This window comes from Mastigoproctus giganteus, chromosome 10 (genome assembly GCF_048544385.1).
Source record: "Mastigoproctus giganteus isolate SK-2022 chromosome 10, ASM4854438v1, whole genome shotgun sequence".
Lineage (NCBI taxonomy): Eukaryota > Metazoa > Arthropoda > Arachnida > Uropygi > Thelyphonidae > Mastigoproctus > Mastigoproctus giganteus.
The window spans coordinates 16,658,481-16,674,815 of NC_143584.1; the positions used below are offsets into that span (position 1 = coordinate 16,658,481).

Below are 16,335 nucleotides of genomic sequence, written 5' to 3' on the forward strand. Positions count from 1 at the left end.
TAGAACCTACATCAATACTCTTATTAATAGGCATTACATCGCCTACCTTTGTGTAATTTCACACTGCTCTTCTTGGACTGCTGTTATTAGTGGAATTCCCCAGGTCCATTGTTGTTTACTATAACACAACCTTTATATAACTCAGATGTCAGGTAACAACTTTAATAGCCATTTATAAGCAAAGCATGTTATATATAACTGAAAAATTTTTACCTTTTTTTTTTTTTCCATAGTTTTTTTAACATAAATACACTTTACTTAATAAATAAATACTTTATGAGTATACAGACTAAAAGTCATAAAGTGTTAAAGGTTATATCAGGCCACTGTAGCTGAGTGGGCAGGAGCGGGAGTGCAGTAACACACGCTCTTTGAGTAGACCAGGGTTCAGGCCTCTGACTGCTAAATATGGTTGCTCTGCCAACCTGCACTGGACCAGCGTGGCAGATTATGGTTCATTTCCCTCAACATGAATCGTTCGGGAGACTTCCATCCTGCGGTGGATTGATAATGGCTGCAGTTTACTTTTATACCATTTCCTTTACATTCTACTAATGCACAATGATGTTATGGACTTACATTTTATGCATCCATTCTGAAATAGTCGTGTAATTTAGTTTGCTGGAACTGATACAGCATTTTTTTAAGTACATAATTTTTAATAGTGGTCAGATACAATAAATAAAGATATTCACTATCACTCTGATGTTCTAACCACACCATCACCTCATTAATGTTTTCAAGCACTTTGTTAATTTCTAGTGCTTTTCCCTTACACAAATTATCCACATTATCTTCTGAGTCACTCTCTATGTCACTGGCCTTTTGTTTGTCGATTGTCTTCCCACTGTTCACAGAGGCTGCAGTTTCTTTCTAACTGAGGTAATATGCAACTGGAGCTTCCACACCCACCTCAATCCAAGCAGCCAGGTCATTCACCCTAAGATTACCACAAAGTACTTTACAAGCAGTCTTTGCTTCTTGTTCTGAAAATGCTGATGATTCGAAGTTATTATTAGTGATCTCATCTTTTCCAATGCATTTTTTCCAGCAGTTTCCAATTGCCGTTGCACTTCCTTTCTCCCACACTAATCCAGTATTGCATGCAATGTCTTTCAGCGTTGATGTTTTCAGAAATTCTAGAACTTGAATTTCTGTGTTCACAACACTAGCAAGTAGCTCACTGCAATAGTAGGCTTTAAAGGCTTGAATAGTGCCCAAATTCATGGGCTGAATTAATGCAGTTGTGTTCTTTAGCAGAAATGCAATTCTGATCTTGCCATCTTTTGATTTCAGGACATCAGCCACTGGATGAGCTAGGCGGTAATCCAACAGTAGCAAAGCCTTTTCTTCTGGTTTTTTGGAAAGAAAGTGGCATCTTATTGGTGGTACTAACTCACTTTCAAACCATGAAGCAAAAATATCTCTCACCATCCAAGCATTGGAGTTGTTTTTTTATAAATCACAGGTAGAAGATTTCATGTTGACATGTTTAAAACACCAAAGACTAATGCAAATGGCTTTATCTTGTGATATCCAATCTTGTTTGCACGTGATAACACAGTAATTCTCTCTTTACTAGTTTTCATGCTCGCTTCGTTGGATGCCTTTTTTAATGCAGATTCGCCTAAAGACTAACCCATTATATCCAATGACAAGCCTTCCATATCTAAAGCCACCTTTCAGATGCTTTAAACATGTCATCGTCTCCACCAAGTAGCTTATAAAATTTAAGCGTCTGTGATAACTTACTGCCATAAGTTGTCATTACAATTCCCAACATAAATGTTATGGTTGACATATGAATATAATCAGAAAACAGAGTAATATCCTCCACTAATTATATATCAATCGTATTTGACTGAAATACAAAATTTTATTACGTGGGAATGATTAATTTTATTTACCTTCAGTTGTGTTTTCTAATACAGGCATATGTCCTGAATACACAACGACAGATTAACATGTTCACTGCTTCTTGAACGCAAATATGCAGCTTCAGATTTTAATCCACCTACAGGGGAACCACCTTACTTTTAAAGCTTTTTTTCTTCCAATTTGACAGAAGAATAAACTGGATATTTTTGTCAAGCAACCCTCAGAGGTGGCTGATTAATTCAGTCATGGTGAGAAAAAAGCCCAAAAATGTTTCTGCCCTTTCCAGTCCAGATTGACTTAATTCCATGGTTTTCAATTCCAGGTTGAAACTGCAGTCATTAAAGCTGGCAGCAAAAATGTTAAAAGAACTCTATTTTATTTATTATTTTTATTTATTTATTATTATTATTTTTTTTTTATTATGCTGTTAAAGAATTTTCATTCCACAAAAAAAGCAGCATTAAACTTCTCCAACAGTGATGCACTTTCAAACAACAGATAAAAACAAATCAATTTATGTTGCACCACCAAAAGAATAAATGGAAATTAGATCTTGTTGCCTCTTGCATCAGTGTCTTTTTGTTAGCCACAGTGACTTGCTGATCGGTCCTGCAATTTTTGACTAATTTTATCTCAGATTTTTTGTTAATACACAATACAAACAACACAGGGAAATTCTGTAATGTTATTTTACTTTCTGAACCTTGTGAGGGAACTGATTGTGACAGAGACTACAAACTTGCAATGATGTGTGAACACTAGCGAGTCATATTACTTATTACATCAGTAATTATTTATCCAGAAGGGCAACCCGCCAATGGGTTACTCTGTGATTTTTATTTAGTACAAAATTTAGGTAATTAAGCGCAAAATCATTCTGACTCTCATTTTAGAGTCAAATATATCAAAATGAAGAAATACTCCCTGTCAGAATGAACAAATTTCATAATATACATGCATCCACCCATAGTGATAAACATGCAGTTTGCTGCCCAACATGAATGTATGAAAGACAAAAATTTCAGTTCTGAGCAAAGCTCTTTTGTTTCTGTACAAAAGAACATTCCCCTCTTTGCGTTAACAACATGACTTGTTAAAATACTACACACCATGTCAAAGATGACAAAAACTGTGGAATCATTAGCTCTACCACTATGTGCTTGATGAAAAAGGATTATTTTAAATCTATTCCTACTGTCCACAGTAGAAAATTTCTCCGACAAGAGGAAAATATTAGAGTACAAGTCTGCAGCAGTGCTGCATTAACAAATCCAAAATATTATTAGTATTTTTAATTGGCCATAAAGTGCAAGGAAGCCAGAGGCTTTTGCTGTACCAGAAAAAAAAAACATTTTCCTTCAAGTTTACATCTTCCAGCATGCTTTTGAATTTCCCAAGTCAACAGCCTCAACTACCCATGGATGCAACTTATTTAAATAACTAGATCACTGGCTAAATGAAAACTTCTACAAAGCTTTATAAACCACAACCAGATCCCCTCTAAAATATTTAGTTGCCAAACTCTGGAGCTCACGTATTCAAAGTCTCTCCTTATATGTCCTTTTAATCTAACCAGACAATTTGCCCATCTTTAAACCTTTTCAAGACAGTCAGTGTCTCTTTTTTTGTGTTTGGTCTATGTACTTGGACACAATATTCCAAGTGCAGTCTTGCAGTTACCTTATACATTGGAATTATAACCCCTACCTCATCTCTACAAACTATTTGATAAATCAGTAGAGTACTATGGACCTTCCTAGCTGCCTTTCTGCACTGCAGAGGTAACTTCATATCTATACCACAATTCCCAAATCCCCTTTTTAATTCAATCCATGACCCCATTTCAAATTGATTTGTTTTCAAAGTTTACATAATAAACTTTACCCATCCTGCATTATATACAAGGTAACTAGGGGAACTTTTTTCTTTTATACAGGGTGTCTCAAAAATATTGGTACAAACATTTAGGGGAGGTAGGTAACCGTGTCCCGACCTGCACACACACCATAGTTCACCTGTAGCTGCTTTGATTTGCATAACGACTCGCTGGTCATAATGTTTTGGTTCATCAGTGTGTGTATATATATTAAAGGGGCCTCAATTTTAAATATGGCTGAGGCCTATTTCATCCTTAATCCGGCCCTGATCCCACCCTTTTATCCGCTAAGTACCTCACCAGTGATCTAATTATGTTTCAGCTTATATAGCAGTCTCTTATGGGTGACAGAATCAAATGCTCTATCAACCAAAAAATAAAATAAATAAAATAAACCTACCTATATGGTTCCCCCCCCCTACCTTTAAGTACCTGGGAATTTCCCCTGAATCTATTGAAGCCCTCATGATTAACCTTAATGATTTGATGCATACCTTTGCTGCTTCCTTTAAAGTAACTGGATAATATGCAATCTGTCTCAGTGCCCTTACTTACTTTCATGTTCAAATGTTTTTCTAATAAACAACCTGCTGTAATTTCCATAATGTTGGTTTTACAGTACTCAGATTCACTAGCAGTTTCTCCTCACCATGAAGGATCTTTTATTTGTAAAGAGTGATACAAAATACTCATTTGGTTCATCACCTGGGTAATTAGTAACTTCCTCACATCTGTTACATAAAGGACCAATCTGGTTTGCTCTTTTCATTGTATTTACATACATGTAAAACTCCTTATCCCCTTTTTATGCTTTTAGTCAGTGATTTCTTAGACTTTAGCCAGCTTAATCATTTTTGTGATGGTACTGACCAACTTATAACCATCATATACTTCAAAACTTTCACCTCTAGTTATCTGTGGATATCCTATGATGAGATTAGTATCAGTATTGACTGTACAGTGCCAAAAATCCAAAGGCTTTTGCTTTATTAGCCAAAAAAAAAACCCATAGGTACTCTTCCAGCAGGACTTTGAATTTCCCAAAATTGTCTGCCTTTGCTACTCATGGAGGCAACTTATTCCAAGAATTAACAATTTTTACTGGCTAAAGGAAAATTTTCTATGATCTAATCTATAATTCTTCTCCCTTAGTTGAATTTATGCCTTCTGGTTTTGCATTATTTAATACTGTGAAAAATTCCCCTTCATTTTAATATCTCCTCTAAGTGACATAGTTACCAGGTTCTGTAGTCAATTTTAGGTTTGCCTCCCATTCTTGGATGCAGTATTCCAAGTGCAGTCTCACAATCACAATTACAGTGGAATTATGTCTTCCTTATTTCTACATGCAGCTGTTTGATTCATTGACAGGACACTGAGTCCTCCATGCCACGTGTATTATAACCCCCAAATTGTTTTTTTCTTTTACCATTTTTAACTCAGCCCCACCCAGTGTATAGGTTACTTTTTGAGTTTTTATTTCCCAAGCAAGAAATCTTGCATTTTGCAACATTAAAACGTAATTACCACTTGTTTGACCATCCCTTGAGGTGTGAGCAGCTAAAAAGCAGCTCTTCTTGCTGGTGGTCATTAGCTAATCTTCCATTCTTCACATCATCTGCAAATTTTGAGATCATGTCCTGTATCCCTTCCCTTGAGGTGTGAGCAGCTAAAAAGCAGCTCTTCTTGCTGGTGGTCACTAGCTACTCTTCCATTCTTCACACCATCTGCAAATTTTGAGATCATGTCCTGTATCCCTTCCTGAATGCTACGAGGTGCTACCCAAATGTTCCTGAAATTTGAATGTTATACAAAGAACTACATCTGGTATGGACTTGTGCACTAGGTAACACTGCGTGCATCATTTGTGAATCAGTGTGCCACATGGCATCGGGCTGGATAGAGTCATTGAATATTTATACGCAGTTCTTTGATTGTGTGTTTTGCGTAGTTTGCAATTTTTGCAATGTGTGAGAGAGCAATGTGTTTGCATCACGTTTTGTTTCCTTCTTAATGATACAGCAGCACAAACCCATAAGAAGTTGAAACAAGCTTTTGGTGACAATGCTTTAGGCCAGACACAGACCTACTACTGGTTTAACCATTTTAAAAACAGTCAAATGTCAGTTGATAACAACGATCGCTCTGGGCGTCCATCATTGAGCACCACCCCAAAAAATGTCACAAAAGTTCAGGTGGCAATCCGTGAAGACTGCAGGCAGACCATCCATGACATTTGTGGCATTGTATGACTATCGTACTGCACATGTCAGCAGATTTTGTCAGACAAGTTGAACATGAGAAGGATTGCAGCCAAGTTCATGCCACGGTTACTGAGTGAAGACCAAAAGTAGCATCGCATGGAAGTTAGCAGAGATCTTCAAGAACGGGTCAGGAGTGATCAAAACTTCCTTTCTACGGTCGTCACTGGTGATGAGGGTTCGCTATATGGGTATGACCCAGAAACCAAGCAACAATCATCCCAGTGGAAGAGCCCGTCTTTGCCCCGACTGAAGAAAGCCCGATAAGTGAGGAGCAGTGCCGTGCTGATCTGTTTTTTTGACATTGATGGGATTATCCATAAGGAATTCGTCCCTTGCACTGACCAGACCATCAGTGCAAAGTTCTACCGCGAAGTCCTGAGGCAGTTAAGGGAAACCGTCAGGAGGAAACGTCCAGAGAAGTGGCGCACAAAGAACTGGGTCCTTCATCATCAACATGCCAGTCCACACATCTCTTGCTGTGGCACAGTTTTTGGCATCCAACTACATGACAATCGTCCCCTACCCCCTTTATTTGCTAGACTTATCCCCTTGCAACTTCTTCCTCTTCCCAAGAATGAAAATCAAGCTGAAGGGTCGAAGATTTGACAGCGTAGAGGATATCCAAATCAAATCGCAGGCAGTGCTGAACACTATGACGAAGAAGGATTTTAAGGACGCATTCAAATCATTTGAGAAGTGCTAGGATTGGTGTTTACGCTCTCAAGAGGACTAGTTCAAAGGTGATGGTGGTGAATAAGACCCGGTGTGAGTAATTTATTTTATAAATACATTTCGGGAACTTTTGGGTAGCACCTTGTATTTAAGAACATATGACCTGATACATATGAACTTAGAATAGATTTTAATATTATACAAGAGTTGCCCAAGGCCTGCCATGTACTTAGTATAAAAGAAAAGAAAAACTTAAATCAGTGGAGCAGTATTTTACTGCAGTTACTTCATTATATACTGACTACCTTGCCTGACACTTATCAAGGCATATGTTCTTGATTTTATGATCACCTTGAAACATTTCCTTCAAAATGTTCCTAGAATAATCTACACAGGGTGGTAATCACATGGAGGTAGACATCAGGTGGGATAGGTAGAATGTTTGAAGACCCAACCTGTTTCTAACAGTCTGAAAAGTTCTTTGGTGTAGTAACTTTATTTCTCTCTCTCTTTTTTTTTTCTTTAGGGTTGGAATTTTACCAACTGATGTAGGAAGTCGAATTGGTGTAACATACGTCATTAGGGAAGACTGTGCAGAAATGCATTTTATAGTCAATGGTGAAGACCTTGGTGCATATGCTACAGACATTCCTTATCGAGATGGTCCGCTTTATGCAGTTGTTGATGTTTATGGTACAACAAAACAAGTTAGGATTGTACAGCTATATGGAGGTTAGTAGTTTCATCCTATATCTTTTATAACATTTTTGATTATCAGTTACTAACAAGTGTAAATTAACTAATGTATAACTGATCATATAATGCTGGAAAAAATCGCCGTATAAATCTACTCTACCATGGACCTTGTTTATTTTCTGTTTTCTTTGTTTCTGTATCTTGTAAATTCCTCTGACTTTATATGGCTGTCCTGGAGTATAAAGAGAATTTATTTATTATTTTATTTATGTTATTTTAAAAATATATATAGAAAACACTTAAACCACAAATTAAGTACAACGAATTAATGCTGCTGCTGATAGGGTTATAATAAGGTAAGGTGCCATTCTTCTCCTGTGAACCTAACCATCCCTATTTCAACACAAAAGAGAAAATTATAAAAATAAAAAACAGGAGCTTAAAATCACTATTTCTTCAAAGAAATACTAACACTTGTGAACCCTGAAACCCTATTAGCAGCATTAATTTGCTGTCAGTCTCTCTCTCTCAGTTTGTGTTAAGTTTTATGGTTCTTTCCAAGTAATGTAGGGTAACAAGATTGTGATTGTCAATGCATGACTTCTTGGTTATTTTATTTATTTTTTTTAATTATTGCAGTTACTTCATTATATACTAGATTAGTTGATGAATTGAAGCCTTCAGAAGTTGTGTACCATCACAGGTACTTAATGATTTTTCTTCCACTCATTCCATTTGTAGCATTATCTAGTTTTGTGGTTTTTCCCAAGTTGATCATTGTCAAGTGATTGACCTGCAAATACAGACTTCAAGCCACTTGTTTGACTCCACAAGATACCCAAAATATGATAATATTCTTGTTATACCTACCTTGTAAATTGGTCTGAGCTTGTGGCTATTCCAAAGTATAAACATATGATTGATTGATTTATGTATAGTAGAGGGAAATTATGTTCTTTCATCATTTGGGGGGGGGGGGGAACCATAAACTTTACTATAATTAAAATTTAAAAATTTTATTTTTTTTCCAAAGTTGTTAGTGGTTGCTGAGTTTTTCTGGGGAGGAGAAAAAAAGAATACCATTAAATAAAATAGAATTAAGGATTTCATCTGCCAGGCCTCTATCTCTTGAGCTTGTCTGGTAAGAACTAAAAACATATAGTTTCATCAAAAATCTAAAATATTCTGGAACCGTTCACCAAAGAATATAAATGGGAAAATTGCTACAGGTAACCAGTCCACAACCTACAACTGATAAGTGCTTAATTTTTTTAATACATCATATAGTACTATTGAATTTCACTGCTGTGTTTAATGATTTATTCTGTGCATTCCTTTAACCAACATCATTTTAATTTTTTAAGTATTGATGAAGGTATGGTTTAGAAATGAAAGAAAAGAAAGGCAAATTATATGAATTTATTCTCAAAGCGTAATGCTAAACAAATACGTCGGGCTTTTATGATTGAAAAAAATCAATCAGCACTTGATTCCCCACACAAGAAAAAAAAAGAAAGGGTCCAGATTTTTGAAGGCACAACACAGATTATTTTAAACTTGGTTTCATTGTTTTGCTGAAATCAGAAAAGAGTATTCACCAGAACTACAGTGTAGTTTGTGGAGATTCTATCAAGTAAAAACATAAAGCTAGCAAAGCTTTCTAAATATTTGTTAACAATGTGCCCAGAATTGGAAAATAAACCAATCACTTTTTTTGAATAAAAATGTCTTGAGATGAAATAAATAAATTTTCTGTTTATACTTCGGGATGACCAAACAGTCAGAGGAGTTCACAAGATAGATAGAATACAAGAAACAGCACCGTATTCAGTAGTCACGGGCTTGAACCCCGGTCACTCAAGGCACACATGTACTTATGCACCCGCATGCCTGACCACTAGGCTATGGCAGCCTCATATGAGGAGCTATTTTAAAAAATCATTACTTTCATAGAAAAATTACTTAAAGGAAGCTGTCTTTAATAGCTCTTTGAATTACTAAAAGAAAGAGAGTGCATAAACTTCTGCTTAGTGGCAGTGTATATGTGCACATGCAGAAGTCTTGGATCCAAACAGCTGGGGACAAAAATGCTCCCTCTTTCAATGATACAAGTATATGCTGTGTTTGCAGGAATTGAAGACAATTTGATTCAGAAAGTTGGAATGGTGTGCAGTTCAGATGGACGAGTCAGCTGATGGCTTAAATAAAGTCATACTTTTATGCTACATATATTTTATTAATTTTTGAAGATGTGATGTGAAAGAAGAATTATTGTGCTACATTTATTTGTCTTCTTGAACAACTGGTTTTTGAAATGTTCACATCAATAAATGTGTACGTTGGAAGTAAACTCTGGATTGGAAAAATTTTCTGTCCATTACAAATGGGACTGAAATCACAACCTGCAGACATTTAAGTCTAGCAAAAATAAATGGCTGAACATAGAGTGATAATTATACATTGCTTTATTCACTGCAGAATATGCTTTATTCACACATGCTTTAGCAGCAGAAATGTGTCTCCATGTCTGAAGTTTTTATTTAATCAATACAAACAGTAAGTGATATTAAGAGCAATACAGTGAATTTGCAACTGTCTAATTTTGTGAGAAAATGGGGTCGGGGCATGCACATCTACTAATTTGTTCTGAAGTACAGGTTTTGAAAAGGTAATTTAAGACAAAGCTGAAGTATTTTTGAAGCAAAGAAATTCAGAATTCAGTGGTGCTTGTTTTGGAAACAAAATGGATTACAAAACTAGTATATTTATTAAATATTATTTTCACTTACAAGTTAGTTAAATACATTATATCATAGTCTTCAAGGACTATGATTGTCACAGAAACACTATTTATACTATTTACAGTAATTTTCCGGAGAAAATGTACCCTGTCATCAGGACAGTATGGAGAGAAGAAATTGCAAATCAGGACAGTATGGAGAGGAGAAATTGAACATTAAATATAAAATAATGCATGTTCTAAGGTATCATAGACTGAGCCTTTCATTATATGAAACATGCCTTTTTTTTACTCATGTAATTGACATTTCTTGACATGGTAATTCAGTGAATTATATAGCAACTTTAAAATAAATTATATAAGAAAAGGACTATTTTAGAACAGGAAATATTGAATATAATTTTTCTAATGAGATTTGTTTTTTAATAGTTGCTTCACTGCAGAGTGCTTGCCGAGATGCAATTCTTCAACATGTGTCATCATCCGATGTTTTCTGCTTACCTTTGCCAAGAAAACTGAAAGAGTATCTTCGTTATGAATCATGACACTAAAATTTTTGAATGGTTTGAAATGTACAGTAATAATATACTTGCTGGTATTCCGGTTACTAAGGGAGTACCACTTTTGTACAGAATGATTTGAGGTTTGAAGGTGCATCATCTTCTTTACAAAACTGAGAAACTGTTTTACATAAAGAAATAGCAGTTATTCTGCAGCGAGACCAATTTCTTTTACAGGAGTTGTTTTATTGTAAAGGAACTGTAAGAGAAATCAAACAGAATATGGATCTGTTTTACTACATTTTTCTAATGGTGTTGCAATTATATGAAAATGATGTATGCCATGTAGAAAACACATTTATTGTACAGTGATTGTACATTGTTACATAGTATTATGTACACAAGTAATTTATATTTAAACTGAATTATTTCAATTTAAAAATAAGCTTACATTTATTTACTGCTTGGTCAACAAGTGTCTTCTCTTATTAGTACCTGCTACTTTTAAAGATATTTAAAATTAAATATCTCTAAATTGGTTTCCATTTGTACTTGGTTGAAGAAAGTTATGTATCACATTGAGTATAAATTCTGAATGTTTTTGAAATTTAAAACCTCAGAGTTAGTGTTTAAAAAACAGTACAGCACAATACTTAGAATAATTAATTCTACTTTTGAATTCTTAATTAGTATAATTAAGCAAAGTTTTAAGAAATTATTTTTATGGATAAACTGTATGCCGTTTAGAAGTATTATGTAGTTTGTATTTTTGTTATGCCACCTAGAAAGCTTGGATTGAATAACTAAGAGAATGTAATCATAAAATGAAAGCAGTCTAGTTTGTTGATTGCTTTTTTATCCTGCAGTTAAGTTGAATGGAACATATTCACCTTTAGTCTTAGCCATGCATATTCAGCTTTAAGGCTGCACCACTTGGAAGCTTTAACCCTCAAGTAATCACATTGGTGTACATTTGCAATAAAAAAAAAAAATTAAAATTAAAATATCTGTTAGAGTGAATGATTTTTTAATATTCCTGCATTACAGGTTTGACTTTGGATCTTTCACTGTTGATGTGAGAGATCCAGTGTGCCTATTACTGTAACCTTTTTTAGGACAACGAACTTTTTTTTTTTTTTTTTTTTTTTTAATTAAAATAATGCTAAAATATGGATAAATCACTTTTATTTCAAATTTACTTTACTCATGTTTTTCAAAAAGATATACTGAATGTTGTAGAGTACATAAAAATCTACTCGGGTAACTCACAACTGTTATTATTGGCACTCTTTTGCATTTCCGCAATAAAAATGATTATTTGTAATTGTATCCAATATAATTGATGCATTGTAAAGTGCACAATTTTATCTATTTCTAGCCTTTATTTAATAAATTAAAACACACATACCCACACACACACAGAGATTGGCACACAGTGTACACCAAATGCTCGCTCACTTGAGGATTAAATTTGTAGTGTCTCCCATTCAGAGAATAAGTTATTAGCATTTGATTTGATGCAGCCTAAAACCAAAACAAATTGATAAGTGTGTAGTTAGTTTTAAAATTGATAACTGAATTTTACAGTTGCATAATTTTTATTTTAAAGACATGTAGTACATTACTTTTAGCATGCAAGATATTTGTAATTTATTTTACTTTCAGCAAAGTATTTCTAATTGTACAGATACAATTAGAAATACCATAGTCATTAAATGTGCAGACAACAGGAACCATAGAAATACTTATGTGAAACAAATATAAATAAATATATATACATATAATGAATATAACTGAAACTAAATGACAACACTTCACTGCAAACAAAATTAAAGTTTAAGCATCAGTTTTATTGGTGTACACAATTCACTCAGGTTTTTTAGATAAACAGCAAAAAATAATTGAAAATAAGAAACTTTAAAAAGATTGTTCTTAATGCTGACACTGTATTGGACAGTAAAATCAAAAATTATCTCCCCTAGCTGCAGTTTTTGCTCACTTCTCAACTGATAGCGGTACAAAAAATTGACACTATTTTATTTTTTTTAAGCCAAAATTTTTACTCCAAAACAAAGCCTTAATAATTTTTTTTACAGTTATACATCTCCATTGAAAAAAAAATAATTAATGAAGCAAACAGAAAGGTTTCACTTTTTTTTTTTTTTTTTTTTCCCCACATCATATTTTTCTGTGTTTTTTTTTTTTTGATGCTGTAAGTTCTATGCCCACAGCCAAAGGTTAATAAATATGGAAAAATGTAGATTTAATAATTTAGAATACACTGCCTTATATTATGATTCTCTTCTTAGAATCTTTGTTGAATGTTAAACAACAGGATTAAATATAATGGATAACTTACATGGTCGTGATAACTGCCTACAGTGTTCTGTGACAAGGCAGAGAATTTTTCTGCTACACAAAGGAATAAGAAAGTTTCTTTATTTTTTTTAACTGTAGAACAGCTTTATCGCATGTACTGCATTTGTATCCATTCATATTCATTTAATTTTATTGTTTAACTTGTGGATGAAGATTACGAGGAAGAATAGTACTGCAAGGCACAGTTTTCTGAATTGTTACTGAGTTTTTCAATTTTATTAAACAGTGTCACATGCAGTGAAGTGTTGCCATTATTTAGCTAACAGTTCTACTCTTCTAAAACTTTAATGCCAGACCTAATATAGCTTGTGCCAACCCTGAAACTCCTCTCTATATATTCATCAGTGAGAAATGTTCTTATTTTGGATTTATGTACTTTTTTTTTTTTTTTTTTTTTGGAAGACAGTTTATTATTTCGGCAAAGCATGAAACAAGCTGAACATTTGCAAGGTTATAGCAGAAACTAAAGGATGTATGCAGCCAGTCCTCACTTGATGTTTCATTTAACAATGTTTCACTATAACACTGCTGACCCATTAGGGACTGTGTATCAATTTGTTGTTGTGACAGTTATTATATTAGACTTAGGATAGCAGGTCTTCAGGGTTGAAGACGTCTGATCTGATTAGTGGTACATTTTAAATAAACATTCCCCCCCTCCATTAAATCTCATTATCTTGTTTTAATTAACTTTTCCTTCTTTCACTTATCTCGGTGATCAGCATAACTTTTATCATAGGATGTACTACAGTGGCTTATCATAATAAGCCACTATAGTACATCCCGAATGATACATAGAACTATCCACCTGATTCACATTTCTGCTATTTTGTTTAGCTCATAATTTTAACAAAATTTAGTCCTTTATTTTATGAGCATTTATTCCAAATAATATAAATTTAACTCATTAAAAAAAAAATAATAATAATAATAATATCCTGACAGTCAGTTGCACATCCATACCTGCCAACTTTTCTTGTTTTCAAAAAGATTTCCCAATATTCATGTCTTTTCCATTCTTTCGGTAAATTTACTGCCAGATTTTAGTCCAGTTTGTATTTATTTTTTACATTTTTCAAATACATAGGTGTGTTCTGTTTTATTTATTGATGGGAAGCTACCTAACTGTAGCTCTAGTCATGTTTAACACAAAGAATATCAGCCATATATTCGGTATGTTTCTTTGTGTGGGAAAGTAATAATTTTTACGGGTTTATTTGATATGTTCAAAATATTTTTTGGAAACAAGCAGCTTACCTGGTGATTGGTTTTTTTTGTTTTTTTTTTGTGAGTATTTTCTTCTTCAAGTGTTTACCATAAAATTTCTCTGCATTTTTGCAAAAAAAATAGTGAAACTGTTTAAAATTGGAATTTTTAAAAAATTCTATGAATTTTTTTCTTACTTTTCTTAAAGGATATGGCCATGATAAACATCTGAGAATAGTTTGCCATAATTTTTCAGTCAGCATAAAAAGAAATTTATTCTTCAGGTTTTCATTTCCAAAGCAACTTTAAAAGCAATAACGATTAATAAAAGAATTTAAAGTTCATTTTAAAAACTAATATAATTAAAGATTTATTTTCAAAGAAAATAAATTGTTTTCAGCTCACACTAGAAAAGAATACGAGCTAAAACACTACCCTCCCATCAATAAATTAGTAAAGGCTGCTTTTCTTATCAATCACAAGTAAAAAAGACCAATGAGAGACAAGTACAAAGATAATACATCATGAATGCCAAAACAAGTTGATGAAGTAATATTTTTAACATAAGCTGTTTTATACATACAGTAAAAACAAAAGTGTTAGTGCAAGTTTACAGTTACCCTCAAGATTTTTTGTATGTTGATACAATCCAATGAAGCATTATAACTTCAAGTATTAAATACACTCTTAGCAGAAGTGTGTGACTTTGTGAATAAATTTTGTAAATTTCAGACTTAGTATGGTCACCAGCTGGTTTTATATCGTGAATTCCTAAGGTCAAAGTGCATTTCCTTACAGCAGCAAAAAGTCTGCTAGCTCCAAATAGTTAGCACGTTGCCAACTGGTTTTGAGACATCTTAAATTAAATATTATTTAACTTTAACTTAAATATAATTATATTTGGAGAACAAGTTTTTTGTACCAAATTGAAATTACAGAATACATTAATTCTCAATTATCACTGAAGGTAAAGAAGTAGATATTTTGCAGATTAGTTCTGTTATTTTCAAACCAGATGCTGCTATGAAAGAAGAAAGAACTGATGTATAGTAATCCTTTGCTGGGGAACTGACAAATGCACAAAGAAGCACAAAATATAACAAGTTATCCTGAGTTATTCTTTGCATTTTAATAATCCGTCATGGCAGTGCTCAGTGTCAGAAAATTCAACCAGGTGAAAAAAAAAAACAGATCTCTTTCTGATGCAGTTTTGGAAATACTCTTGTTAGCCAAGTCTGAACAGCAATGCTGTTGTTACAAACAAAACTTTGACTTGACATCTCTGAAGAGGTAAAAAGTCTGTTACAGTATCTTTCTTGACATAATCATAATCAGTTGATACCTAAAAGACAATCCAATTAAAAATCCACAGACAGAAAAAGTTAGTCAAGCTAACATTTAAATTCATATTATACTGGTAAATGATCCTATGGATGTATTTTAATATAAAATGTGTATTTTTTTTTTTTTTTTGAGTGAATGTTTACTTTCACTCAAAAAATTTTACTTTGTAAAATTTTATTTCTAGTGCAGTGTGAACTGAATATAAATAAATCTCGTTTTTTGGAAAGAACTGAGAGTATTGTTTTTTGCATTTTGCAAAAAACTCTTATTTTCCTCCTGCCTACAAATACCTAATATTAAGCTCTAGGCCCAAAGCAGCTGAGTGGTCAGATATGAGGGTGCTGAAGCACACATGCTTTGAGTGGACCATGATTCAACCCCACATGACTGCTAAATACGGTTAATGATTGTATTTATTTTCAAAACTAATTAATGTACATTCCTCTGAACTAGTGGTCATGCTGGAGTATGATCAAGAAGATTAAGTCAAAATTTGGCAGCTATGGACACTACTTGGGTGGAGGGAGTCTTTCCATTTAAAGTTATAGAAATTATTTATTTTTAATTCAAAGCAGTTTTTACCACTTAATAAAATGCGCTAAAATTTGCTCATTAAATCATTCATTATCAGATAGTGCTTATATTTGCAAACAGTTGCATTAGCAATATTTAATAACAATCAGTTTGTACAGAAAATGTGATAGCCTGACTTTTTATTTCATGAGGAAAGAAAATATAGTGTGGCAGTCAAGTTCCCAGATTGGTATAGTAAAAAGAACA

General features: G+C 33.5%; 1 protein-coding gene across 1 annotated transcript in view; it reads left to right on the forward strand.

Annotated features, from left to right (window-relative positions):
- The window catches only part of LOC150078804 (neuralized-like protein 2), a 74,526-nt gene extending 63,855 nt beyond the window's left edge, over positions 1 to 10,671 (forward strand). The window contains exons 4-5 of the mRNA XM_090382359.1: positions 7,217 to 7,422; positions 10,556 to 10,671. Coding sequence (XP_090238485.1) covers positions 7,217 to 7,422; positions 10,556 to 10,671 — 322 coding nt within the window. The remainder of the gene's footprint in view (positions 1 to 7,216; positions 7,423 to 10,555) is intronic.
- Positions 10,672 to 16,335: the final 5,664 nt, after the last annotated feature.